Here is a 27,601-nt window from a genome sequence, read left to right as displayed (position 1 = left end):
TTTTTCATATCCTTTTATACCTTAGCAAGAAATGCAAAGTGACCTGTGTGGGGAAGCGTTGCATCTCACCATGAGCTAGAAATAAACTTGGACATTATTTGCACTTTCTATTATTCTCATGTTACATAGCTATCACTTATCCCAAAAGAATTTAACTTGCTTAAATTGCAATATTTTAAGATGAAACATATATATTATATATAAATATGGAGCTCTTGAGTCTTCAATCCAGGTTGTTATCCCATAAATAACAGCAGCAGTAGACAGAGTGTAGACTTCCATTCTTTGCATCAGAAGTAGTGATGCAAACACCTTGGACTTCTTGCTCATATTTTGCCCCCAATCTCCAATTCTTAAAAAAGACACATCAGCATAAACATGCTTAGAATTGTTTCTAAAATAGGTAGTAGTTTTTCCAGAGACAGATAGCTTATAAGTTTATTTTTAAAAATATCCAAAGCACAGAGTATATTTTTAATTCCTATCCCTTACAATACTGTTTTGAGGTGTGGTTTTTAAATTTTTATTTATTAGAACAAGATGTCAGATTCTAGAAAGCACAAGGAGAGAGAGAGAAAACGCACATGTGCACATGCCAATGAAGAAGTGGAAGAATGGTCAGAAGTCATAAAAGTAGTATGAATTCCAAGTGGTAACCAGAAAATACTTGCCCCCAAACTGGTTAAGTAGTACACATTAAATCTCTTTAAGACACATATTCTGCTTAGAAAAGAAAAAGTCCAGTTTTCTTGAAAATTAATTAAATATACATTTCAGGAGTATATGGCATTTTAAGAGTTAAGAATTTGGAGAATAAAAAGAAATCACACAGCAGCCAAATCGAATGATCAATCCTGCTCCAACCTATCATCCAACTTTGCCTTTTTTGGAATGTGTCCAGTTTTAGCCTTCTTTTCAGCTGGCCTTTTCTTTAAGCCTTTCATTTTCCTAGTCTGCAGTTTATCCAGATCCTGCTTCTGCATGTGGATCCTTCCATATTTTGTACCAAATACATCGTGGGAGATATTTTTCTTCTTCTTTGGCTAGAAATATAAGAAAGCAGTATTCATTTTTCTAGAATGACATTTAATAATTACAAAATATTCATGTCCAGTGTAACGGCCAACAGAAAATTTGCATTCATCAGTTTTTAAATGATCTAAAAATCACACTAAAGACAAAGGCCCAGTTCAGACACATAGCACTAAACCATGGATAAGCACTGTGTGACAAACCTAAAAAGAGGCACAGGCTAGGTCCTCGTCTCACCTGCACGAGGAGGGAGGAGTAGACAAAGCTTTTACTTTCATTTAACAAATCACAATTTCACATTATGTCACCATCGTTTGGTCTTGGTTTGTTCTAACTAGTAAGAAAAACTACAGTTCTGAGTTCATATGTAAAGCAGAACTAGGGTTTGCTCTTAAACTGAAAGCGGGACTTTCACTCTCCTCCTCCCCACCACACATAAGAGAGGAGAGTGCATGGACCCACATCTTCCTTCAGCTTCTTCACATAAAGCTAAAACATAGCCACAGTCTTGAGAAATAGCAAATAAAGAATGCAACTCACAAACTACTAGCTTTAGAGAATTGCACTAGAAGTTCCATTCAAGTACAAGTTTTAATATGGGGGGGACCCCAGAATTTGTTATTTTTGAATTACAGGAAAAGGGTAAAACTTTTAATGTTGGTTTAGCTCTTTATCCTATTACCAAAAATCATCATTATCCCAGCAGGGTATTTAATGAATTAGCATTACTAGCAACAATGAATTAGAATCACATCCAAAGAATCCCAATGAATTAGAGATGTATCAACAATGAGATCTGAAATATTCTTAATGTCAAGAAATCTAGAAGAACTAAACATACTAGGAAAAATGGGATATAGTTTATATTAATTAAAAATGAAGGACTGTAGGGTTTTATTTAAAAGTGAATGGGAGAAGTTACATTAGGCTTTATATTAATTACAGATTTGAAAGAATTCACATACCTTTTCCTGTTAAAAAGTTTGCAGAAGTTTAAAGATTTGCCTACATACCTTAAGAGCTTTTGGCTGCTTTAGAGATAACTTGTAAAGGTCATCTGAAGCCAAATGAGTCCTCCTCATCACCAAATCTAGTGAGGGTCCCATATCTTCAAGTTCAATTCTCGGAATTTTGCAACCAGATTTTTTCAATAATACCCTTAAAAGCAGAGAAAAAAGTGAGGTTGCTATCTGCTATTAAATTCCAGTTCTTGCTTTATCGGGCACTCAGAATTCATCCTTATAGCAACCCTCTACCTGCATTTTGAAGTCCCAGACAACATGCTTTTTCTTGAATGCACAGATCAGCTCTAAGCCTGCAGAGTTTTGTGTAGTCTGGAAACATCCTTCCAGCATGAAAGAGGCTATTAGATATGTTCTTTTATTTGTGTCGCTAAGGGAGTTAGTAAAATTCTGAATAAAGATGACTTATTAGCAAGAGTCAGGAAGTGTGGGCTCGTACTGCTGGCTAACCAAAATTTGTAATTGACAGGATCCTGTCTCCAACAGGTGGGGTTTTGTCCCTGACCCTGTGCCTACAAACTGAGGCACAAGGTCAGGTCAATCTCCTGCTTTAAGCTTGAAGCTCTTTCCCAGACCTACCCTGGAGATCCTAGGGATTGAACTTGGGACAGGGAAATTAAAACTAGGCACCAGACTTGAGACAACATGCTTTTGATTTGGGGATGTGCATAATCACTTAAGGGTAGACACTGAGAGCATTCACACGTGTTGCAAAACCAGGCTAAAGGAGCCCAGCCAAGTTTTGTACGTGCATGCAAACTGCCGGGATTGAGCCGACCATGGTGGCAAACCCACCTAACTAGCCACCCTTTAAAACAAGGTTAAGGGGATGAGCACTCCCTCAACCTCATTTCTCTGGTTGTGTTGCAGACTGGGGGGGCGGGGGAATCCCAATAGTGAACCACACACTTGTGGGGTGCATTATCAGCGCTCTGGGTGGGGGGGGAGGTGAAATATCCCAGTATACCAGCCCTTTGAGCTACTGGCAGGAGCTGGTGCTCATCTGGGTGGGCAATCCACCCAGCCAAGGAGGAAGAACTGCTCATCCATGAAGAAGGTATGTTTAACCAGCCTTTCCTGTAGCCCACCCTCAAGCCCTTCTCGCTGCTTGTAAGAAGAGGCTCATTTTCTCTGAGTGTTTGATCCAATAATGCCTTCTAATCTAATCCAACAAAAGAAGTTCACACAATCTAATCCCTAGTAAGCATATTACTGTGCATACAGTGGTATGAAATTAACCACAAGAGAGACTTACTTGTAACTCCTCATATAGATCTTTTCATCCACAGCTGTGAAATGAAGAACATGTTCTAAACCTGCCAGGCGAACATTGGGCACAGTGGGACCTCTGAAGAAATCTAGGAGGGCAAGAGCAAGAACCATTTCTAAGTAGTAAGGAGAAGCAAGATCAGGGGACCACAAATACAGCAAATACAAATACCACAAATACAGGACCACAAATACACAAAAATCAGACATTTATGTCTGGCAATAATTAGTGAAAACCTCCACTATATTCTGTCACACAAGTAATATCTTTTTAAAGCCACTGGCAACAAAGAATGCCTCTTTCAAAATAGTGCTAGGCTTCATTTTGTGGTGAGATCCAACATCAGCGTCATAAGTTAGAGGAACAGCATTGCTACCAATACAACCAGCCACTGCACCTCCCCTGTAAAAACAAAACAAGCACACCCCCTGCAGTAGGTACAAAAGGGGACAAACTTATTTTGCTTCTGTGCAGCAGGAATTGAAAAAGTCAAGTCTTTTTTGGCTACTGGAAATGACTGGTTACAAAGTCTAATCAGAGTATGTGGTTTCTTAAGTAAGATTATGTTATCAAAAAAAGTTGTGCAAGTGACAGAAATTCTCAATAGCTGTTTGACATTATCACACACAGTGGAAGATTAAAGAAAAGACTCATGACACTTCATTCACAATTGTAATTCAAGATGAGTCTCCGTTTCTAATTTCTCTATATGTAACAAACATTTGTCAAAGGCCTCAACCCTCCTGGAACACTTCATTTTTACAGAAATTAGAATTGTCAAGGCAGAAGGCAACATAGCCTTTCCAAACAGAATATTTGGCAGTAAAACAGAGTCTAGTTGCATTCACCACACAAAAAACAGAATAAGCAGCAAACATTTCTGTACAATGTTTCAAAAAAGTTATGCTTTACAGAAAATGAGTGTTAAAAGTGGTGAATAATAGTACTTGTTTCCCCCCCAATTTTGAGACAGTTTAGAACCAGTTTGGGAAAAACAGAATACATGCCACTTAACACATACATTTTGCAGTGGGTTTCTTTAACATTTCATATCCCGCTCTTCCTCCAAGGAGTCCAGAGCGGTGTACTTGTGAGTTCCTCCTCACAACAACCCTGTGAAGTAGGTTAGGCTGAGAGAGAAGTGACTGGCCCAGAGTCACCCAGCAAGTATCATGGCTGAATGGGGATTTGAACTCGAGTCTCCCCAGTCCTAGTCCAGCACTCACTACACCACACTGGCAAGTAAAGAAAAGCCATTTTTCATGTCCTATGCTACTTTATACTCCATATATTTTCATCCCCCCGCACTTCTCAATTCTGGTTGTTTTTTTAAGCAAGTCTGACCATTCAAAATAATATTGTTGTTAACTGGATACTAATTTAGGGGACTGGAATACTAAAACATTATATTTAAGACATTTGGGTCTAAATTCTAGGAGTGTTTGCAACCAACTCCTAAGTACAGTAATTACTCAACATTGCTACAGCAGTTAAGAGATATTCACTTTTCAGTATTGATGCTGTTCATACCTTCTGGAGGTTATGGGTTGAAAAAAATGCACGAATAAGGTATCATGTGTGCGCGCGCACATGCGTATGTACATGCAAAGGTGCATGGTAACCACTGAGACCAATGCAGTTCTAGGTACTTTCTCTGTAAAATGTACTTCTGTAACATAAATATCCCTTTCCTCTTTTTTTAACCCACTAAATTGGAGCAGGGTTGCACAATTTGGCCCTCCAGCTGTTTTTGGACCACGGCTCCATCATCTTGAGCTACAATGGCCAGGAGTCAGCGATTACAGGAGTTGTAGTCCAACATCTGCAGGAGGGCCCAAGTTGTGCAGCCATGAATTAGAGCTAACCCTGCTAATTTAAACAAGGCATATTAATAAAAAAAGAATATTTAAACCAGAAGAATACTGGACAGAGTACATTGGGCTTAATTCTCTTCTAGCTTCATTTTCAGATTTCTGAGTCAATGATATTTTTCTTAGTATTCTCTTCTTAGCATTTCAACCAGAACAAGCTTCTACCAGCAGATGCTATTTAGAAAGCAAGAAACATAAGGTACAAATATGCTATTGGTAAATTTAATATGTTTTCACACCTACCCTGCTGAATTATTGAATTCTAACTGAAGAGATTAGAAGAAAATATTTTCCTGACAAATTTCAGTATCAAACTTCCTCAAGCTGCAATAGGAATCCTATGTGGGAAGCTTTTATAATATTATTTTCCAGTGTTTTTGGCACTGAATCCTGAACTTGTGCTCTTCCAAACAGGATTATTATGAAATCAAAATCTCTGTAGGGAAATTTTATTTTCTGCAGAGTCTGGAATGTTAGTCTCTTGAACTTCTTGCCAGCTTCAGTTCCAGCATCTCCCCTTTGCTTCCCCAACATTTCACACTCTCGCAAAGTCAACCACAGGTGAGCTTTAAGATGGCATATTTTGTTTTCTGAATCTTACAAGTTGTACTCCCCTCCAAGTATATAGCATTTTGGTAGGAGCTATTAAGCAAGTTAACCACTTTCAGATTTGTGCTCAGGAGATGCTGCCGTGTCTGAAATTACTCATGCACTTCAATGGTACTCCAATGTGGGAAAGGACAAAAATTACCTTTACATAATAGCCATGATGTAAGCAAGAGAGATTCATACACACAGAATCAGTTGCCTTACATGCAAAAGGCTGGTGCAGAGAGAATCCGTACTGCCCTCTCGCCCTGCCTAAACTGACACAGATAGTGCTTCTACTCTGAACGTTTAACACTGTAGGTCAGTTCTCCACTCAGGTGAACCTTGACTGCTTCCACTCTAACACACAGTAGGCAGCTGGTGTTGTCAAAGATGTGATACCAAGAGAATATCTGTTCTGTGGGGGAGAGGAAGAAGTCTGCACACACGGAGTAGTATATACTTCTAGCTTCACTTGGCATCTGGGCTCACTCCACATCTCAGTAATACTCCTGAGGAGCCCCTTTCCTAAATATGTGCCTGAATGGCTTAATTCCTGGATGCACCATTTATTCCCAATTTATTATAACATTGAAATGGGAAAAGAAACCATGACAGCAGATGAATAAGATTAGTGCTCACAGGCACTGACAGAGCAAGGGAAATCATTCTCAAACAAAATAACGTTGCATTATTGACTCTTACGACAACTTTTAGGAGTGCAATGCTTGCATTTAAAAAGGAAAGAGGGAGAAATTCCAAACTTATGTCTAAATTCTATGTGCTAGTTTCCCCCAATTGCACATTTATAACATGCACGCAGGCCAAAAGAAAAAAAAAGATTTGAAGGGGCCCAATTCATTCTTGTTTTAGAACAAGGCTTGTGACCTCATTTTCCCAGCTTCAGGCTTTCTCAACACCAATCACATGACTTCCTCAAATGGGAAAAATTTCAAACCCAGTTTATGGCTCACAAGTCAACAGAAACCTAGTTGTTTACCAAGAATGTGCATGTCTTCAACACAGATCTGGTAAACAGTTCATTTGATGTTTAATATGTAGCTGCTAGGCTAGGGCTGAACAGAGATATCTACAAGGGCAGTGATTCTTTTAAATCCATTATCTTTTAGCAGGAAGCCAAAAGAAAGCTTTTTTTTTAAAGCCATTAGATAAAACTAAAGTTCCACAATAGGTTAATCTGAGAGTAAGAGCATATCACTCATTTGTAATCACTTGATAAACACTTCCTCCACCTACTGTTTTTGCTGTTACATTTCACTTATTAGTACAAATGCAAGACATCTACTATTTTATTTATTCAAAATATTTATATCCTGCCCCTCCTGCATCGTGCTGCTTAGGGCGACTCACATCAATCAGTCATGTACAGTAATGCAACACTCTCTGGTCATACAGCTCATGTGTGTTTTGCACTGCAGAATTAGACTTGCTTAGAGACAGCGATGGGCAGTGGGATGGAGGGAGAAAGAAAAAGAATCAAGTCCATGGGTTTCTATTCGACTCTTCCTTCCTTGCTTGGCAGAACAAAAAACAAAATAGACCCAAACTATTGCATGACGGCAGCTCGTGTATCTCTGATCATCTGCTCTAGCTCCAAGATATCAACTGCCAAGTGTATGCACACAAAAATTCAAGCCAACTAGAGAAATGCAATCCTCTGTTAGTAGCACACATCTTGTTCCAGTGGTGCAGTGACAGACAATTATGGGACAGCTTCTCCTGTGCAGAGTACGCATGGGCTTATCCCAGAAAACATGATTCAATGAGAAAAGTCAGCCCTTTAGAGGATGCATTTCTTCTTTAGTGGTTTGTTAAAGTGAGCTTCTTGAACAACACTTCCCGTAAGTATGTTATCCATGCAGCTTCTTTTTCTGAGGAATTATCCTATGACTGGGGGAATCTATAGTCATAAGCTGTGCTGGGTACAATCATCTTATTATCTTGGTGTGTGATTGAAAGCACACTGATCTACTTTTAACCAAATATATGCTTGTTTTTCATCTTGGAAGAATCCATTTCTGCTTAAAAATCAGTTCCCTCACCTTAGGGCAGAGATGCCAACATTCCACACATCCTGCCTCCAGGTCTCTGGCTTAACTGCACAGATTGAACACGTCATAAACTAAGCAATTAAATACTGGCACAACTTTATTACAGAAGAGCATCAAGCCCAGGGGCCTCTTCACATGTGAGCACCCCAGCAAACAGCTAAATGCCACCCCATGGATGAAGATTTCAAGGCTCAGTGCTCCACTGCACAAACACGTGGACTCTAAATGCTTACCAATTAGAAGGCTCTTTAATCTTCTGTGTTCTTCATTTATGTCAAATGCATCCCCCGCAAATATCAACATGGGTTTTGTTCCTTCAGGGCACTTGCTGTTCTATTATACAAACATTAAAAAATAAAGATAAAGGCAGTGGGAAGACTGTAAGATCTTGGAAAAGAATTCAATGAAATAAGTGACAAAAGACAAGTAAGGGGGAAACATGTTCATTAACATTTTTACCCCACCTTTCCTCCAAGGAGTAGAAGCATGAGTTTGGCATGGTATACAAATATACTAAATCAATAGGTTAATTGCACCTTATTGTTCTCCTCCCATTATACTCCTGAGAGATTATGACTGGCCCAAGGTTACCCAACAAGCTTCATGGTTGGGTGAGAATTTGAATGCAGGTCTCCCTAGTGCTAGTCCAAAGTCTCAGTCACTGCACCACACTGGCTTTTTAAAAACTACAATAAATTAGAACCAAGTTTATCTTTTCACTAGCTGCTTGTTACGAGTTTCAATAGAAGAAGCCTCACTTAGCTTCTAGGACATGTTGGTCACTAGGACTGGGGCAGCCAACATGCTACACAGGCACTGCAAATCCCTATTCACACGTTATGTTGAACACAGCTATAGAATGTCACAAATTATGCTGGACACAGGTACAGCAGTATGCTTTCTATCTGTACCATGCTTTTGATGGACCTGTACCAGGATCACTTTTAAAATGAACACAGGTACAGTCATTCACACAAAAACATGTAAAGACATCTGTTCACTCATTCAACCTAATGTCTGAATACGGTTAAAGTGGTAGAGACAGTAGGGGCTTGTGGCATACGAGGACAGGGCCTGCATTCCTGTCTGCCCTAACGCTGTTCCCCATCTCAGTAGACTAGAGACAAAACTACACACAGACACCTGAGGATATGTGTATGTATGTATATATATATGTATATATGTGTGTGTTTGTGTGTGTGTGTGTACACACACACACTGAAGTAGGCACTAGTGCCACAGAAATGGTCAAAAAGTGGTTAAACTGGGGGGATCGAGATTGGGAGGAAAAGCAAATGGATAGACGCCCAAGTGCTACCTAGCCTTTTTGCTGGATCTAGCTCCCGCTGTCAGAAATGTCACTGGTCTCTGAAGAACGTCTGTCTGATTCAGTGGTCCAGTGCAGTGGTCCCTCTAATTTTTTCATCTCTGTGAGGAATGAGATTTGTTCTGGGCGGCAGTGTGCGCGCACAGGCATTCAGAGTGGGGCCTTCCTGATTCAACATGAGCGGGATCTGAAATGAACTGAGCGTACATCCAAACACTTGTGAGCGCACACACATGTGCACGCCTTAGAGGGAACAGTGGTCCAGTGACATTTGTGGCAGCAGGGGCTAAATCCAACCCAAAGGCTAGATAGCACTTGGGCACCTACAGCTATTTGTTTTTCCTTCTAAGGCAAGTGGTGCCTTGAAAAGTAAGCAGTTTCTGCTGCTTTTCTTCCCACAGCTTTCTTTTTTACCTTAGGACAGCAAGTCTAGGTCACAGAAGAGGAGTGCTGAGACGCCTAACTGCTGGGGGCTGCTTTTTGAGGTACCTGGGATCTGGAAGCGTCACCAACAGCACCAACAGTGCCAACAGACAAGCAACCCATCCACAAGGCTGCTAAAAACCCCACTAACAGGCTGCTGGCAGTTGAGAACCATGAACATATATAATATGCACAGTACATCAAGATATTCAAGTCTGCTGTATTATTTAATTAGAAAATCAAAGGATTCTGGCAAAACTAGCTCCTGATAACCTCCAATTTGTTTTCATACCTAGGGAGTGAATCAGAGACTCTTGGGAGGGTAAAGAGAACAAGGGAAACAATGGACCCTTGATTAACTTCTCTTCCAAACCAGTTCAAGTACATTAGAGTGAATAGGATGGAAATATTTCAATATTTTCTATATTTAAAAAATCACGCAACAGTCATACTTGCAAACTGACCCGTGAATGCCTGGAAGTAGCAGCCAAAGGCCAAAGCTCAAACACCCTGGAATGCTTTGAGCATGTAGGACACCTGGTCATGCCAATCAAAAAACATAGTAATCTATCACAGTTGGCTAGAACTAAAGCTACAGCTTAAAAGCAAACTTGATCTAGAGTGGCCTCCTCCACACCACCGTAACATTAAAAAGCAGATCCCAATGAGACAGGAAACGACTACCAATGAGAACAGACAGAGGAAAGCCTCACTAGCAGGCAAACCTTGCTGTGTGCTTGGTTGGATCAGGCTCAAGGGGAGCTCCCAGCAACACACTGAAGTTTGAAACATGAGCACATGGCAACCTTCTTAAGAAGGTACAATTTAGTCTTGTATGCTGCCTGAGTTTTTCTGGAAAATAAGGTTATAAATTAAAACAGAACAAAGTGTAGGATTTTTTTTTTAAAGTGAAGTGATTTCTTGCCTTGGAAGTTCCCTTTCCAAGTTGAGTGGGGGCGTTTGAAAATTCAACACTTCTCTACCCTATCACACATAGGCCTAGTTCTTCCCAAATTAGTAAACAGGACTGTGGACTGTCCCATGTGGTCTGCACTTGGATGTCCTAGCTGAAAGCTCCAAACGCACGAAGGTTTCCTTGCACAGAAAACGAAATGCCAAGGAGAAGGGTCCTTCTCCCCAACACGTTCGTTTTTGCTTTGTACTGATTCTCATGGAGGAGCATTCAAGCCCGTCTGAATGGGATAATTCAGACACAGGCTTACCACCTCAGTATGAACTAGCAACCATACACATTATACAAAAAACAAATTGAGCTTTGCTAAAATATGCCCACAAATTCTAACCATACTGGTTTTTTTAAATTAGAAAATATAGAATCTTCTACTTTCAAATGAAGAGATGAATGTCAGGTTTGACATTTTATAAATAAAGTCAGCATGGTTTAGTGGTCTGGTGTTGGACTAAGACCAGGAAGACCCAGCTTCAAATCCCTGCTCAGCCATGCCGCTCACTGGGTGACTCTGGGCCAGTCTCATACACTCAGCCTAATCTACCTCACAGGGTCAGGTGATAAAACGGCAGAGTGAAGAATAATGTAAGCTGCCTTGAGCTTCTTGGAGGAGGGGCAGTAAATAATTAACCAACCACCCTTAGGGATTCATCTTTGCCTTCTATTAAAACTAGTAACTGTAAATGAGAACACCAAATCAAGACTGCTTTAGAAAAAATTCTGCAGAAGCCACTGACAGGAATATAGCTATCCCTCTACTATTTGCAAAGCATGCAGCAGATACTCTAGGTAAGTCTGCACTAGATAGTGCAGGTAAGTAAGAGGCAATTTTGGTGATCTCTCCTCCTCTTCCCCATTTCTGGAGATAAGCAGCCAACAATCAGCTAGGAGTTATCACTGATAAGCTAGAACTGTTTTGAAGGGTATCTTACCTTGATATCTCCAAGAGCTACAAACTTCTCAATGCCCAGTTCAACCATATCTAGGACATGATAGTCATACATGCGACCTACACAAAATAATCAAACGTGGTCTTTGGTCAAAAGTTAACATTTCACCTATATAGCACAAAGCTGCATTTTGGAATCCAACGTGCAACAATGTTGCAACTGGTGTGCAGTATATTTAAACACCACAATTTACATGAAACTAATTAATACCAGGCAACAGTTAACCATTTGTAGCTATCTCCCTTCTATACAGAAGCCACATACATTTTGGACTCCCCCATATTCCTCCTTCAGGAGAAGAGTCTTGGTATGTTGAACTTTCATCACCTCTGCTACACTCACTGTGTAGTCTTGGCCAAGTTACCAGCTCAGCTTCAATTTATCCACAACACTGTCATGAGGGTGAACACAACAAAGTGTAAAAGCACACTGTAAACCAGAAGTGCTAAATACATTATAAACCGTAGTAGTAAGAGCTGACTGCCACTAAAGGTAAAGTGTGCCATCAAGTCTATTTCGACTCCTGACGCCCAGAGCCCTGTGGTTTTCTTTGGTAGGAGGGGTTTACCATTGCCTTCCTCCTGCGCAGTATGAGATGATGCCTTTCAGCACTTTCCTATATTGCTGCTGCCCAATATAGTACCAGTGGGGATTCGAACTGGCAACCTTCTGCTTGTTAGTCAAGCATTTCCCCGCTGCACCACTTAAGGTGACTTCTGTCACTAGCCAAACCTTAAAGGTTAAAGAGAGCTTTACTAGGTTTCATGGCACAGTAAGACTGAGCTAGGAGTGATGCAACTTGAAAATCAATTCTGCTTTCTGAACCTCTCACACTTATTGTTACTATTTCGCCAAGGCGTATCTGTTTCTTTGTTTTTTTAAATTAAGAATTAAATAATCAGGACTAAAATAGGAAACAGACCACATTCCTCATCCCAGCTTTAATGAACACCTCATTGTGATCTACCAACCCATCCAAAACCTACCTATTATCAGATTATTAGGCCTCTTTTTATTATGTGATCCAAACAGGAACAAAGAAGAGTCTGATTTCTTGGAAAAAAATTCCTATGGATAAGAAAAAATATGTTGATGAAGGCAAAGAAGAGGCACCATTCAAAGCTGAATGCCAATGATTCAGAAGAACATATTGCCACTGAGCAACTTGAAATCTTGTCAAAGGAGAAGACAATACTGGCTGCTTATTTCTGGATTAAAGCCAAGTAATCCTGCTGGGAAATGAAGACATTACTTTATAAGTTTGCAGGACAGATATGTGATTGATCTTAACTTTCGGAAACATGCCACTGTCACTGGAAGTTCCCCCTGTTTCTGGAAGGAGAGCAATGGTCCCTTCCACTCACACAAGGATCCCTTGTGGAAGCACAACTGTGTTTCTATTCCCAGAAGGAGCTCCTGACAACAGAACTAGCCAACACAATCCATGAAGCCAGGTAACCAGCTGTGCATGTTCAGTGGGGCTTTGAACACAGGCTCCTTGAATATCAGCCCCTTCCCACTCTGGCTACACAAGCTGCTTCAGAAACTCAGATGAGTGTACAAAACACTTCTGCATGTGAAGTGGGAGGACTGATTTTTCCTTCCAGTGGCAGCCCCTCCACTCCACCTCATGGAGGGTTGCTCTGGAGGGTTCCCAGACCCTTCAGGGTAATTGGGCACGGGGCGGGGGGACTACTTGCATAAGGTGGAGGAGGAGTTTAAAAATATCGTTTGTGCAGAGAACACAGTGTGTGGTGCTCCAGATTCTGCAGTTTAAATTCCAAAGAAAAAAATCATTAAAGATCAGTCTCCAGAAATCCCTTTAAATTGCCTGTTCCTCAAAGCAAGAGTCTTCATACAGAAAGCAAGTCGAGTTTCTCCAGGAAGAATCAAGCCCACACACAAACCCCAATCAATGCTAGTTACAAATTGTATGTGGGGTTGCCTGTTCAGGGTTGTTGTTGTTTTTTTAGAGTACATAAACTTTGGTGGCTAGGTCAGCAAAGGTAAGGGAAGTTTAACTGGGCTGTATCCAAAGAAGTGTGAACAGAGTTCTGCTTGTATACTGGGGCTTTCCAGCCCCTCTTCCCCACTGCAGTCCCCTACCCTCCACAACCACCTAGAGCCACCTTTGGAAGGGTGGTATATAAATAAAATAAAATAAATAAAATCGTCTCCTCCAGATCCAGAACCATGCAAGATGAGGAGCAGGGCCTATAGGAAGAGGGCAGAATCAGAAGTTGGGTCTTCTGCTTATACAAGCCAAAGTGTTATTCCTTCTTGAGCAAGAAACTTTTAGATGCCACCCAGTATATTTAATTTTATTGTGCTTGATCAGATGGGAAGGGGTGTTATCCACCTGAGCTTTTGAGACGGGACAAGCAATAAATCAAAGTATATAGTTATAGTGGGGTGTTTATTTAAACTATAATTTCTACATGCCACTCACCACAACTGAAGGCCTCGGTCAGTGTGACCTCAAGAAAACAATACCCTCACACTTAGCAACTGCCTAATAAAAAATGTCACATGTTTCTCAGTTTATGGTATATTCCTGTCCAGCCTGGATGATGATTCTTAAATCTAGTTTAGCCATCACATTACAAAACCAAATACAGCTGTTAGGGAAATTAAACCTAGAGGATCCTCCATCTCCTCTACAACAGCTCTGCCTAGAAACAAAGGAGGATACTGCTGGAGGATTATTTGGTAGAAAGAAACCCACAGCAATATTTATTTTACAGAACTCGGTATGAAACAGATCATCTGCAGACAACCTTAATTCTGCTAAACAAAGAGAGGCCTTTTAAAGTGATGATTTTCCTAAATTTAGCAGGGGGAGAGCAAGTGGTCCTATCCAACACCAGCACAGCATCCCTCCAGTGGCTGTTGCTGGTATTTGCCTTGGTTTTTTTAGATTGTGAGCCCTTTGAGGACTGTGGTCCATCTTAATCATGTATTTATTTTTTTCTATGTAAACTGCTTTGAGGACTGTGGTTGAAGAGCAGTATATAAATATGCATAGTAGTATATAACTTTGGAAATATCTCAATTCAATCTTACAAGCTTTATTTCCCCCTTTTTAGTCTTATGCAATAAGATGGCTTTTGTTCTAAATGATCAAGTTCTTTTATACTCACCAGGGATGTTTGATCTTCAAAGGGTCTTGTAATATTTTTTCTTAAAGATAAGGAAAAGTTTGAGTCATTTTTAACCTCTGAACCTCTAGTATGACAAACCTGCAAGCTTTATAGTGTAGTTTCAAATGAGCTATATAGAAGCGCTCTAACCTCTCTAATAAGAAGAGCATCATTTGCATTTTACACGCTGCAGAAAAGGTCTCTCGGGTCCCACACACCATCTCTAACAGTGGCCAATATGATGCTTCTGGAACGCTTACAAGCAGGGTATTTGCCCCCAGCATCTGGTATCATGTTTTGAAGCATTTCTATTGTGGTTGATTAGCCCCGTTCAGATATTATTTTGTAAGAGTGTACAAGAACATGTACATGTTTTTGGTGAATGGCTGCACTTGCTTTTAAGAAATGAACCGGGGTTCATCTCTTCAGTGCATGGTACAGGCAGGAAATGTTCTGATGTATCGGTGTTCAACATAACATGTGAATAACTGTACCTGTGTACACTCATATGAGCACTGAATATAATGTATAAAAAGGACTCGTGTCTTGACCTATCTGTCATGAAGATATCTAATTCTTTTAAAACCATCCATGCTGCAGTGGGTTGGTCATCAAAGCATCCCACGTCAGCAAGCAATAAGTTAATTACACATTGCATTCTTGTACTTCCTTAGATAATTTCTTGCATTAGCCCATTTCTTGCATATACCACCAAAACAAAATAATCAAATTCCACCAATAAGTAATAACACCCATATTCACATTATTCATGCTTTAGACATGTGTATGTTGTCCTCTTTGCAGAGAAGTCAGAACAGCTTGCATTGTTCTCCGCACCCACCTTTATCCTCATAACAACCCTGTGAAGCAGTTTAGATTGAGAGATAGTACCTGGCCCAGGGTCACTCAGTGAACTTCATGGCTGTGTGGATTCGAACCCTTGCAGGGGCAGCCCCAGGCTCATGTTCGCCTGAGGCAAGCCGTGGAATGCTGCCTAACACTCCTCCCCCTCATTTAAAGGTGCACAGCTTGAAGAGAGGAGACTAGGGATGTGCACGAACTGGTTCAGTGCTCCTTTTGTGGAGTGCTGAACCGGTTTGGATATCCAGAGTTCGAAGGTGAGGGGAGGGCTCTCCTTATCACCTGTCAGCAAGCAGCCTCCTCTCCTTAACCCAAAGCCTTTCAGGGGACAGGTGAGAGCATCCCCAACCAATTTTTGCAAGGTTGTGGAAAGATGCCGCATGAAGACGTCTCCCCAATGTTTTATAAGGGTCCAGTAGCAGACCAGCCCCTCCCTCAAACACACCCAGACCTGTGCAAAACTCTGCAGAGGAAGGGGAGGTTGCCAGCACCCTCACACTACACCTTGCAAACAGCTTTGCAAGGCTTGAATGGGAAGCTCCCAATCTGAGCCTTACAAAGCCCTTTGCAAAGCAAAAAGCACCCCCTCCCCTTGTGCAGCACCTTTGCAAGGCTTGGATGGGAAGCGACTAATCTGAGCCTTGCAAAGCTCTGAAAGGGCACCCATGCAAAGACAGAAGGCTGCTGGCAAACTTCTCTCCCCACACAGTGCCTCTGCACCACGGCTTCTCCCCACTGCAGTAACTGTCACAGCCAATTCTCTTCCTCACTACATCTTCCCTCTGCCTGTTCAAATGGATGAGGGTGGGGAAGTGTATTTTATCACTTCCTGCTGCTCCAGCTTCTTTACCTTTATCCTTTTGAACAGACTGAGCGCAGGAAGATGCAGTGAAGATGGAAAAAGAGCAAGGGCAGGGATGGCTGCCCTTGCCCTTCCTTTGACACAAGGAAAGCATGCTGGGGTGGTGACAGCAGTGTCAGGCAGGCAGGGCCACAGGCAGGCAATCTGCCATCCTTGCCAAACTGGTGCCTGAGATGACCACCTCACCTGACCAGGTCTTCATATTCTTAATCCAGTGCCCTAACCATAGCTTGCTCTCCTCAGCAGCAAAGCAGTCATATCTGGATTGCCGGGTGGGAAAATAATTTTCAAGGGGATCAGCATTCCCAGATTACTGTTCCAGTATGTTTCATAACATCTTAACCCTACACTCATCATACAGAGACCTCTTCAGTGACAAGGTAAATCTTCCACTGCTTCACAACTGCATAACTTAAGGCTGAAAATAATTTTCTTCAGCTGAACCTTAGTTACAACAGGTTTGGGGACAGGAAAGTTCAGCACATCAGCCATGGAGGCGGTCTAGGGAAACCAGTTATATCCTGTTGAGAAGCCCTAGGCCTAATTCTCTCTCATCAGATAACCTGGATTTAAAAGAGAGCAAGACAAAGAGCAATTGATCATAGAAGCCCAATAATGTTTTAATGCATCTCTCTTCTGCTTTTCCTAAACATCAGCACAATGCAAATATCCTGTTTTTCATATTGGCAGTCTAGATGAACTAACCATTTAGAGCAGCCTAAACTCTAAACTATGAAGTATTTTCCTACTTCATGGAACATGAAGTAGAAAAATACCTCAGAGTTTAGGCTGCTCTAAAAGCACACACCAAATGCCAGATAAACCAATTCGATTAACAGAGAAAAATATCACTTACTTTTTATATAGTACAGCAAAGGGCTTTTTCAAGGCATACTGGAAGGGGGGGAAAGTTAAATATTTTAAGAATGAAACACTCTACACTGATCACTTCAAATACAAAGCAGACTGGTTTGTTTTGATGAGCTACAGATAAAGCCAAGTCCAGATTAATGCCTGCCTGAGGGATAGAGCCATCCACTGAACTTCCAAATAGACTTTAGCTAATGGCTTTATCAGGGAGCTCTACTATCACCTGCTTTCTGAAGGAAACATGCAGCAACAGGACAGGCATTGCCAAAATCTCATCTCCAAACTCAATATTTTAAAATTGTTATCCCCACACCCAACCAGTTACCTGATTCTTTTTTCCTCCTAGGTCCATTTATATGGTCCAATTAACCCGTTGCTTGTTATTATGAAGCCACACTGCTCTGCAGTAGGGCAGTCCTATTACTGAGCTCATTGGTTGCAGCCATCTTTGGGGAACCAGCAGTAATCAGGGAGTCCCTAACAAGACATCTTTGACTATAGTTGGCGAGGAAGCTGCCTAAATAAAATAATTCCATCATACACGAATGATGATGGAATTCCACCATACCATGAATACAGTATTCTAGCAATCTCATAATTCACATATGCCCTGGGACTTTTTGTGAAGTTGCAGGATATAAACTTTTTTTAAAAAGGCACTATTAAGGAGTCTGTATATTCAACATCCCAACTAGAATTCCAACTCCCTTTCCCTGTTTGAGGTGGTCAGGCCACCCCTTGGCTAGGTGCTTGTCCTTCCTAATTGCTCTGACACCAAGCAGCTGGCCACCTCAGCCCAATCCTGTGTGAGAGACAGGTGACTGGGCTGTTCTATCTCTGTAGCCTTCAAAAGAAGGAAGCCTCTGCTGGAGGCGCAGCCCACCTGTAGGCGGCCACCAAAGCCACCCACCAAAGGGGGCCAGCCTTTGGTGGCGGCCTTCGGGGGTGGGACTGAAGGGTGGGGTCTTTATATTGTTTTAGACTCCTGGTAGCGACAGTCCTGTTTTGTTGTTGCCCTGTGATTAGTTGAGCCTGGTGTAAGTATGTGTCTTGGGTCACTGGGAGATGGGGAGGCGGGGGGAGTCTCTGGGGCAACCATTTCAGTGGTGATGGAGAATCGACCAATATTTGGTGCTGGTAGTTCATCAAGTCATAAAAGGGGGAGGGAATTTAGTAACAATTGTGGTTTCCCCCTGAATCAGGCCTACTACCTCTATGGCCTTGGAGGGCAGTCCCCTCAACCCACAGACAACCCCACTTTGTAATGCCAGATCAGTTCAAAACAAGCCTGAGATCATCCATGATTTGATCTTGGATGAAGGTGCCAATCTGGTGTGCATTACGGAGACCTGGTCAGGAGAGGCTAGTGGCCCGGTTTGGTCCCAGCTCCTCCCAATGGGTTATTCCATGGTGTAGCAGGTGAGAGGATGTGGGCGGGGAAAGTCTATAAGAATACTATCTCCCTTAGGAGGATCCCTGTCAGGGAGTTGACCTATATTGAATGTGTGTTCCTAAGTCTAGGGACCAAGGATAGATTGGGACATCTGTTGGTATTCCGATCACCTCGTTGTCCAACAGAGTCCCTAACTGAGCTGACGGACCTGGTTGCTGAGTTGGCATTGAAGTGGAGCATGTTGGTGGTGGTGGGGGACTTCAATGTCCATTTCGGGACTGGGTTGTCAGGGGCGGCTCAGGAGTTCATAGCGGCCATGACGACTATGGGCCTATCCCAAGTGATTTCTGGACCAACACATGATGCAGGTCACACACTCGGCTTGGTCTTTTGCTCTGATCAGGGTGGTGTTCCATGGGTGGGGGCCCCTGTTATCTCCCCACTGTCATGGACGGATCACCATCTGGTTAAGGTAAGACTTGCGGCCACAAGCCACTTCTGTAGGGGTAAAGGACCCATTAGGCTGGTCCGCCCAAGAAGGTTATTGGATCCAATAGGATTCCAAAAAGTCTTGGAAGGGTTTCCAGCTGGTTCTGCGAGTGATTCTGTCGACGCTCTGGTGTAAACATGGAATAATGAACTTACTAGAGCAGTAGACACAATCGCACCTAAGCGTCCTCTCCAACCTGCTTTAAAGTCTTCCCCATGGTATTCAGATGAACTGCGAGAGCTGAAGCGGTGAGGTAGATGACAAGAGCACAAGTGGAGGAAGTCTTGGCATGAATCTGATAGATTGCAACACAGAGCTCATTTGAAGATCTATGCTCTGGCAGTGCAGATGGCAAAGAAGTGGTTCTTCTCTGCCCACATTGCTTCTGCAAATTCACATCCAGCTGAGTTGTCTAGGGTTGTGCCCCCTCTGCCTTGAATTTGAATCTGGAACCATCTGTCACTCGCTGTGGTGTGTTTAACAATTTTTTTGCAGATAAAATATCTTGTATTCACGCTGAACTAGACTCCACAGTTACTGCAGAGTCTATTGTAGAAGTGCCCAGCAACTCCTCTTGTAGGACTGAACTGGATCATTTTCAGTTTGTTACTTCTGATGATGTGGACAAACTGCTTCAGACTGTACGCCCCACCACCTGCTCTCTTGACCCTTGCCCAACTTGGCTTATTTCATCTGATAGTCATATTATTAGAGAGGATCTGGTAAATATCATAAATACTTCTCTGAGGGAGGACAGGATGCCTTCTTGTCTTAAGAAGGCTATTATTAGACCTTATTTGAAGAAGCCTGCTTTGGATCTCTCAGTTTGCCAATTACAGACCCGTCTCTAATCTTCCTTGGTTTGGCAAGGTGATTGAGTGAGTGGCTGCTTCTCAGTTCCAGGCAGTTTTGGATGACACAGATTATTTAGATTCTTTTCAGACTGGCTTTCGGGTGGGCTATGGGGTTGAGACTGCCTTGGTTGGCCTGATGGATTATCTCCAATTGGCCATCAACAGAGGGAGTGCGACCCTGCTGATCCCTTTGGATCTCTCTGCAGCTTTTGATACCATTGATCATGGTATGCTGCTGGGTTGCTTGAAGGAGGTGGGATTGGGTGGCGCTGTCTTACGGTGGTTCCGCTCCAACCTCTCTGGCAGATTCCAGATGGTGTCGCTTAGAGACTATTGCTCTGAAAAGCAAGAGCTGAAGTGTGGGGTTCCACAAGGCGCCATACTGTCTCCAATGCTTTTTAACATCTATGTGAAACCGCTGGGAGAAATCGTCAGGAAGTTTAGTCTGGGATGCTATCAATATGCTGATGACACCCAGATCTATTTCTCCATACCAACTTCATCAGGAAATGGCATGACCCCACGCAGTGCCTGCCTGGAGGCAATATTAGGCTGGATGAGGGATAACAGACTGAGGTTGAATCCAAGCAAGACAGGCATACTGTCTGTGGGGGGGGGCGGGGTCGGGATCCGAGAGATGGTTTAGATCTGCCTGTTCTGGATGGGGTTACACTCTCCCTAAAAGATCAGGTTCATAGTCTGGGTCAGGTCCTAGTAAAGTTCGTAGCCCCTGGATCCCAAACTCTCCCTGGTTTCTCAGGTTGAGGCTGTGGCCAGGAGTGCTTTTTATCAGCTTTGGCTGATAAGCCAGATATGTCCATTCTTGGAGATTAGTGACCTTAAAACGGTTGTACATATGCTGGTAACCTCTAGTCTTGACTACTGTAATGCACTCTACGTGGGGGTGCCTTTGTACGTAGTTCAGAAACTACAATTGGTACAGAATGCGGCAGCCAGACTGGTCTCTGGGTTTACCAGAAGGGACCATATAACACCAATTCTAAATGAACTGCACTGGTTGCTGTTAGGTTTCCGAACGAGATACAAAGTGCTAGTTATTACCTAGAAGGCTCTTAACGGCTTAGGTCCTGGGTATTTAAGAGAGCGTCTTCTCTGTCGTGAACCCTGTCGCCTATTAAGATCATCTGGAGAAGTCCGACTACGTGTGCCACAAACCCATTTGGTGGCAACTTGCGATCGGGCCTTTTCTATGGCTGCCCCAGAGCATTGGAATGCGCTCTCTGCTGAAATAAGAGCATCTCCTTCTCAGTTTGCTTTTAGGAGGACCCTGAAGACGTACTTGTTTTCCCAGGCCTTCAACTGAGTTTTGATTTTTAAATTTTTAAATATAATGTGTTTAACGTGTTTTTTATCTTTTAATTTTTTAATTTAATTTTTATCTTATTGTGAATTTTAAATGTTTTGTATGTTTTAATTCTGTATACCGCCTAGAGATTTTTATACTAGGCGGTATATAAATTCAAGAAATAAATAATAGAATTAATGGAACTGAATTTGTCCAGATGTTTTGAAATGCATGTTACAAAAGGCTGCAATCCCATGCACACCTATTTGGGAGTAACAGCACAGATATGCATTTTCCAGAAAAATTCCTAATGCAATTTCCCCCTCACCTTAATAAGATTGGCATTAATTTTTCTCCTCCGGAAATTTTACTATGAAATTTTCTAAAGCCCTAAAATAGATTGTGATCTGATTTGGCATGCTATTTGACCTATTCATTTAGCTTTTTAAAAACCCATATTAATTTCCCACATTGTATCTCAAAAGTTTTTCAAATAGCCAAGTAGTTGAACTGAAATATGCAATTACAAGGTGATTAATAAAAACTCTTAATGTGGCTTAAGTGTTATTTATTTGTCATATGTTTATACTGTCTGATATACACATCTCTAGGCCGTGTACAAATCTGAAAACAGTATTTAAAAATCAGCACAGATTAAAATACACAACACAACAGTAGCATCAAACAATTATTAAAACAAATTATTAAAATTAATTCTAATTAAAAGCCTGTGAGAACAGGCAAGTCTTGAGGGTCTTCTTGAAAACTAACAGAGAAGGAGATGATCTTATTTCAGCAGGGATCATATTCCAAAGCCCCGGGGCAGCCACAGAGAAAAAGCTCAGTCCTAATTTACCACCAAACAAGCCGGTGGCAACCGTAACCATCTCTCCAGAAGATTGTAACAGGAAGCAGGGTTCATGACAAAGGAGACGCTCAATACCCTGGACTCAAGCCATTAAGGGCTTTATAGGCAATAACCAGCACTCTGTATTTCACCCGGAAATATATCAACAGCCAGTTCAGTTCCCGCAAAACCAGTGTTATGTGTTCCCTCAAGTTGTCCCAGAGACCAATCTGGCTGCCATATTCTGTACCAATTGTAGTTTCCGGACTACTTACCAAGGCAGCCCCACGTAGAGTGCATTACCGGTATATGTACCATTGTTTTAAGGTCATTTACCTCCAGAAATGGACATAGCTGTCGTATCAGCCAAAGCCAATAAAGAGTGCTCCTGGCCACTGCCTCAACCTGAGAGCTTTGGATCCAGGAGCACTCTCAAGCTACATACCTGATCTTTCAGTAACCCCGTCCAGAACAGGCAGATCTAAACCATCTCTCGGGTCCCGACCCCCCACGGTCAGTACCTCCGTCTTATTCGGATTCAACTTTAATTTGGATTCAATGATGCTATCCCTCATCCAGCCCGTTACAGCCCATTACCACCTCATTATACTGAAATACATTCAAGGTTTTAGGTAAAATGATTTTTTAAAATTGAAACACTCAAATCAGTAAGACATATGTACCTATTCATACACTTCCTAAGGATAATCACCCAAAAAAGTCAGAACTTTTAAACTGCCATGTTGAATTGGCATCCATCATTACCAAAAGATTTTCTCAATCCAGACTACCATTGTGCATGTGCAGTAGTGCAAGTTCCAGACTACCACTGCATTGATGCTTAAGCAAAGCAAGGGGCAATTTTCTTTTCTCTCCCCTTCCCTCTGAAACCCACTGTGCATCACCAAAATGTGTCTCCAAAGGTCATGCATCCTTCCAGGACATATTTTGGTGATGCATGGTGCACTTCAAAGGGAAAGGGAGATCAGAGGAAAACACCCATTTCCTTACTCAAGATACAGTACAAAGGTAATATGGAACTTGCACTGCTGCATGTGTTCAGTGCTAGTTTGGATGTTGTCCAATGAATTTTTAAAAATGGATTTTTTTCCATAGAAAAATAACGTTTGGGAAACATTTCTGTTTTGGAAAATTCTCTCATCTTCAGGAGGAAGTTGCTCTTTTGACCAAGAATGCCCATGTGGGTGAGCAAACAATTAGTTCTAACCCCACAAGTTATCTGCGTCTTGTTATCGTTCCCAAATTTAGATGCGCTTTGACTTTAGCACGTTTGGACGTCCTCCCCTCCACTGTTTTGGAGGGAAGATTTAAAGGCACTCCTTTTCCCATCCGCCTATGTCCCTGCGGTACAGGCCAAGTGGAGACCAGCGTGCATTCTATTTTATATTGTGATTTTTATAGGGATGCCCATTTAGGATTAATCTCCCCTTTGCTGACTGATTTTATAGGGCATCCCGATGATTTTTATCTGAAGTTTTTATTAGCCAATCCTGATGAGAATGTTATTAATAGAGTGGCCAGGTACTGTTATATAATTTGCAAAATCTGTTCAGGTTTTTAAATGTTTGATCTTGATATATTTGTTCTTATGTTTTCTGTTTTTCTGTGTCTGTTCTTTTTTGTGTTTTTGTCCTCTGGTCTATGACCGTAATAAAGATTGGATTGGAAAATTTTCTCTCTCACAAGCTCCATGGAACCACATGAGATTTACTTCTGAGTCAACAAAAATCATAGCACTTGCTCATTTCCCCCTACAACTAAAGTAGGGCCAAAACATGAAGCACTATCCACAAGAAGCTAATGCTTCATTTGCAAGACTTGATTCCCAGAATGCATTCTCTAAGTCACATTCCCGCATCACAAAACCTTTAATTCCACTAAATACAGTATTTCTAAACATACTTACAATGTCTTTAAGTGCTTCAGTTACTGTTGAACTTGCATTGCCACCTTTTATTAGCATAGCATTCTTTGTATTTTCTGTGAGCTTTGCTTCTCTCTTCTCAAGAAACCTTTTGGCCCTCTTCGTTTTAGGCTTTCTGCCATGAGAAATTTTAATACAAGATAGAGTTACATTTTTTTGCATGGTAAATGATTAAATCAATATTTAATTGTTGAGTGTCTACTCCAACATAAAAAAAATATTCAGTTCAGTCATTTTTGAGTATAATATCTCTCCTACTAATCCTTCAGTTAGTCAATATGAATAATCCTGTTGTTAATGAACAAGCAACTGTTACTCCCAAGCAAGTGTACATAGGACTGCAGTATCAGACAGGCATTTTACTACCTACTCTTTGGACTGACCTCTGCAATTGAATACCAATCAACAGCTGAAGCTATTCCATGAGAAGGTAAGTCCACTTTAGTTTAACAACAACAACTATTATATACTGCTTTTCAACAAAAGTTTCCAAAGCAGTTTACAGAGAGAAATAATAAATAAGTTGGATCCCTGTCCCCAAAGGGCTCACAATCTAAAAAACCTAGTGACTGCATCATACCTAATTAATGTTCTTATTCATATTTGAGAAACGGAGACCAAAATGGCTCTAAACTGTTTCTACCCAGATATTCAGCCCAGTCTTAATTATGTTTACCCAGAAGTAAATTCTGAGTAGTATTACTACTTACTCCCAAGTATAAATTCTGGTAAATATATTTACCTGGAAGCATGTTCTACTTAGGTCTTTCTACTACGTAAACATGACTAGAATTGGACTGCAAAATCTATCAGCATTAACTGATTTTCTCATTTAACAGTCACCTACAAGTTCTCCTGCCCACAGAAAGTTAAACCATAAGCCAATTCTTCTGCCACCACCTTTAGTTGAAACAGGTTAAGTAATCTAGAACTTGTGTTGGATTACTGGCAGTGTCAAGTGGACGACACCACATTGCCCTTACACTGGACACATTCTAAATTTTTGTTGTAACATCAAGTTCTACATTTTAAAGTTAATATTATACTGAACTTTAAGCTTCTATTATGAATATTAAGCACCCTCCCAATATGTGTAGATCACAGAAAAGAAGCAAAGCAGACACTAGAAAAATATAGTTATAAAGAGTGTGGGGAGCCGGGGGGGGGGGGGTAGGGGAGGACAGTCAATAACCAAACAATTTGGCATTGGCACCTATCATTTAACAGCCCCCTAAAATCACACACACAAGCCAAGCCTGGATGTTCCTGAGCTGAAACAGCAGAACATAGGATCCAGTGTCAAGAAGCTATCGCCATCCAAAAGCGCCAGGAGAGCGCTGCACAGCTCTGATCCTCCAGCTGCTTCTGGACCACAACTCCATCTCTGATCATTGGCCACTGTGGCTGAGGATGATGGGAGTTGCAGTCAAATACAAAATAATGCTAAGGCTAAAGCACACATGTTCTGGTTCAAATTGCTCCAGTTTAACAACCCAGTCAAACAATTCTTCATTGGGATATACTAGCCAGTCTTCCAGAAATAAGGAAATCTACTGCGCTTGAAACATAGCTGAACAAATAGCAGACCAAACCTAGAATAATCTCAAGAACATAATGCAATCAACACTCAAGAGTTATTCCAAAAGAGATGGGGGGATATATATATATATATATATATATATATATATATATATATATATATATACACACACACACACACACACACACACACACACACACACACACACATATATATATTTAGCCAGCTAATGGAGAATTTGCAAATAAATGTTACATCTTCCTACTTTTGATTGAGTAGCTTCGAGTCCATGAACGTTTATGCCATAGTAAGCCTACAAGCCTTTACTCTTCCTTGGAAGCAACTCCGAAGTGTCCTACATCTAAGACCTGCGTAGGATACGGCTGCCTATGTATTAGCCGTTAAGACTCTTTTACAATAACAATATAAAGACATTTTTAATAACCTGATAGGAAAAAAGTTCCACACAACCCAGTCAAGGCAGCACAGCCATTCACACGACATCAGTTTTCCCTAAACATCGTACTTACACCACTCGGTCCAGCGCCTCCATCTCCGATGACTATCTTACCGCCTCCACATGAGCCGATCAAACATGTGCACCGGAAGTAAGGCGATTGTGTATTTCGTAGTGGTAGCGTCAGATCCGCCGCCGTGGTTTAAGATTCGTTTTCCTTGTGCTTAAGCATAGAGTTAGAAAAGCAAGGGCTCAGTTCCTTCACAAAACACCACAGAGTTATAAAATGGGCAGAGTGAGGAATCCCATTAATTCTACAGGGCATTTGCTGGCTCTTACTGCAGGAGCCATTTTTAAATGCCCTCCCCGTGCTCAAGTGAGGGGTTCCTACAGAAATCGATGGGAAAAGGCAGCAGCTGTGATAATTTAGGCACTGTCTTGTCTATGCCATGAAACAAAAGATGCCTCCAGAGAGAGGAATCCGTTTTCTTTCTAACGCCAACTCTAAAAATCTGTAGCCACGTAACCTACCCTAACGTTAGTCTCATCATTTTAAGTCTGCAAAAACGTATCGAACGTCACAGACCCTATGAAGCTTTACAGACTCTTTCGATTCTAAATTGATCCAGTGCAAGGGGATGGAAAGGTGTCTCTAGCTATCGGGCGGTCGCGTAGTTCCCTTGATTTTAATAATGCTTCGGCGCCGCATGTAACGGCAGTCAAATATAAACCGGAACTTTAGGATGTGTGTGACGCTTGCCTTTTTTTTTTTTTGGTCTCTATGACAAAAAGGGCTTTAGCCCATAGAGGAATAGATAGGAAAAGAGGAGCGACACGCTTCTTCCTCCCTTAACTGAAAGTCTCCGTCGGCGGGGATGCTCGGTCTCAAAATAGCGTCGCTCTAGCCTTTGGCAACTCTGTGGTGAAAGCTCTCTGTGCCTCACGAAGGCGATTAAGATGTCGTGCGGGGGCTTAGCGCAACAATATTTCACTTCCGGCTACTGGTGCCATGTTTTAGGTAGATGTTGTATCTATAAGAAAGTTTGCAAATTCCACCGGAAGACACACTCTCTATCTCACACACACACGACCTGTAAGGGGCACTTTCCAAACTAGCCCCAGAATGTTATTGCGAGAGTCCCTCTAGCAGGCTGCAGAGCCTAAATACTACACCTGTGCACAGGGTGGAAAATGTTGAATCTGATCTGATACACCCAGACCCGGCAGAGAAATTGTTGGAAGGGCCGACATGCCGCCCCCCCCCCCCCCGCTCAAATTGTTGGTTGGTCAGATTGGGTCAGAATTCCTAACATTTTTTCTAACTTTCTGTGAGTGGTTTTGAGAGACTGCATGTTAGAAACTGGGGGATGAAGGGAGCAGGACAAACCACTCCAAGGAACCCACAGGGTCAGAGGGTCCTGTGGGGGGTGGGGAGGTTTGTTTCACTTCCCCATTCCCTGATTTGCAGTGATGTGGATGGGCTCATTCCTGGGTCCGCTTAGCCAATCAGT

General features: G+C 41.8%; 1 protein-coding gene across 1 annotated transcript; it reads right to left on the bottom strand.

Moving 5' to 3' along the window:
- Window positions 1–424: 424 nt before the first annotated feature.
- On the bottom strand, window positions 425–26,949 carry RPF2 (ribosome production factor 2 homolog). The gene is made up of 10 exons (XM_053305178.1): window positions 26,164–26,949; window positions 24,076–24,208; window positions 17,245–17,282; window positions 14,666–14,705; window positions 12,512–12,593; window positions 11,508–11,584; window positions 8,089–8,188; window positions 3,310–3,412; window positions 2,046–2,190; window positions 425–1,043 (listed from the first exon to the last, which is right to left on the bottom strand). The coding sequence occupies exons 1-10, from the start codon at window positions 26,184–26,186 to the stop codon at window positions 849–851; spliced, it is 936 nt and encodes a 311-aa protein (XP_053161153.1). The 5' UTR covers window positions 26,187–26,949; the 3' UTR covers window positions 425–848.
- Window positions 26,950–27,601: the final 652 nt, after the last annotated feature.

Source organism: Hemicordylus capensis, chromosome 1 (assembly GCF_027244095.1).
Source record: "Hemicordylus capensis ecotype Gifberg chromosome 1, rHemCap1.1.pri, whole genome shotgun sequence".
Classification (NCBI taxonomy): Eukaryota; Metazoa; Chordata; class Lepidosauria; order Squamata; family Cordylidae; genus Hemicordylus; species Hemicordylus capensis.
Note: the sequence above shows the minus strand (reverse complement) of the source record. Positions and strands in the feature narration are given on the sequence as shown.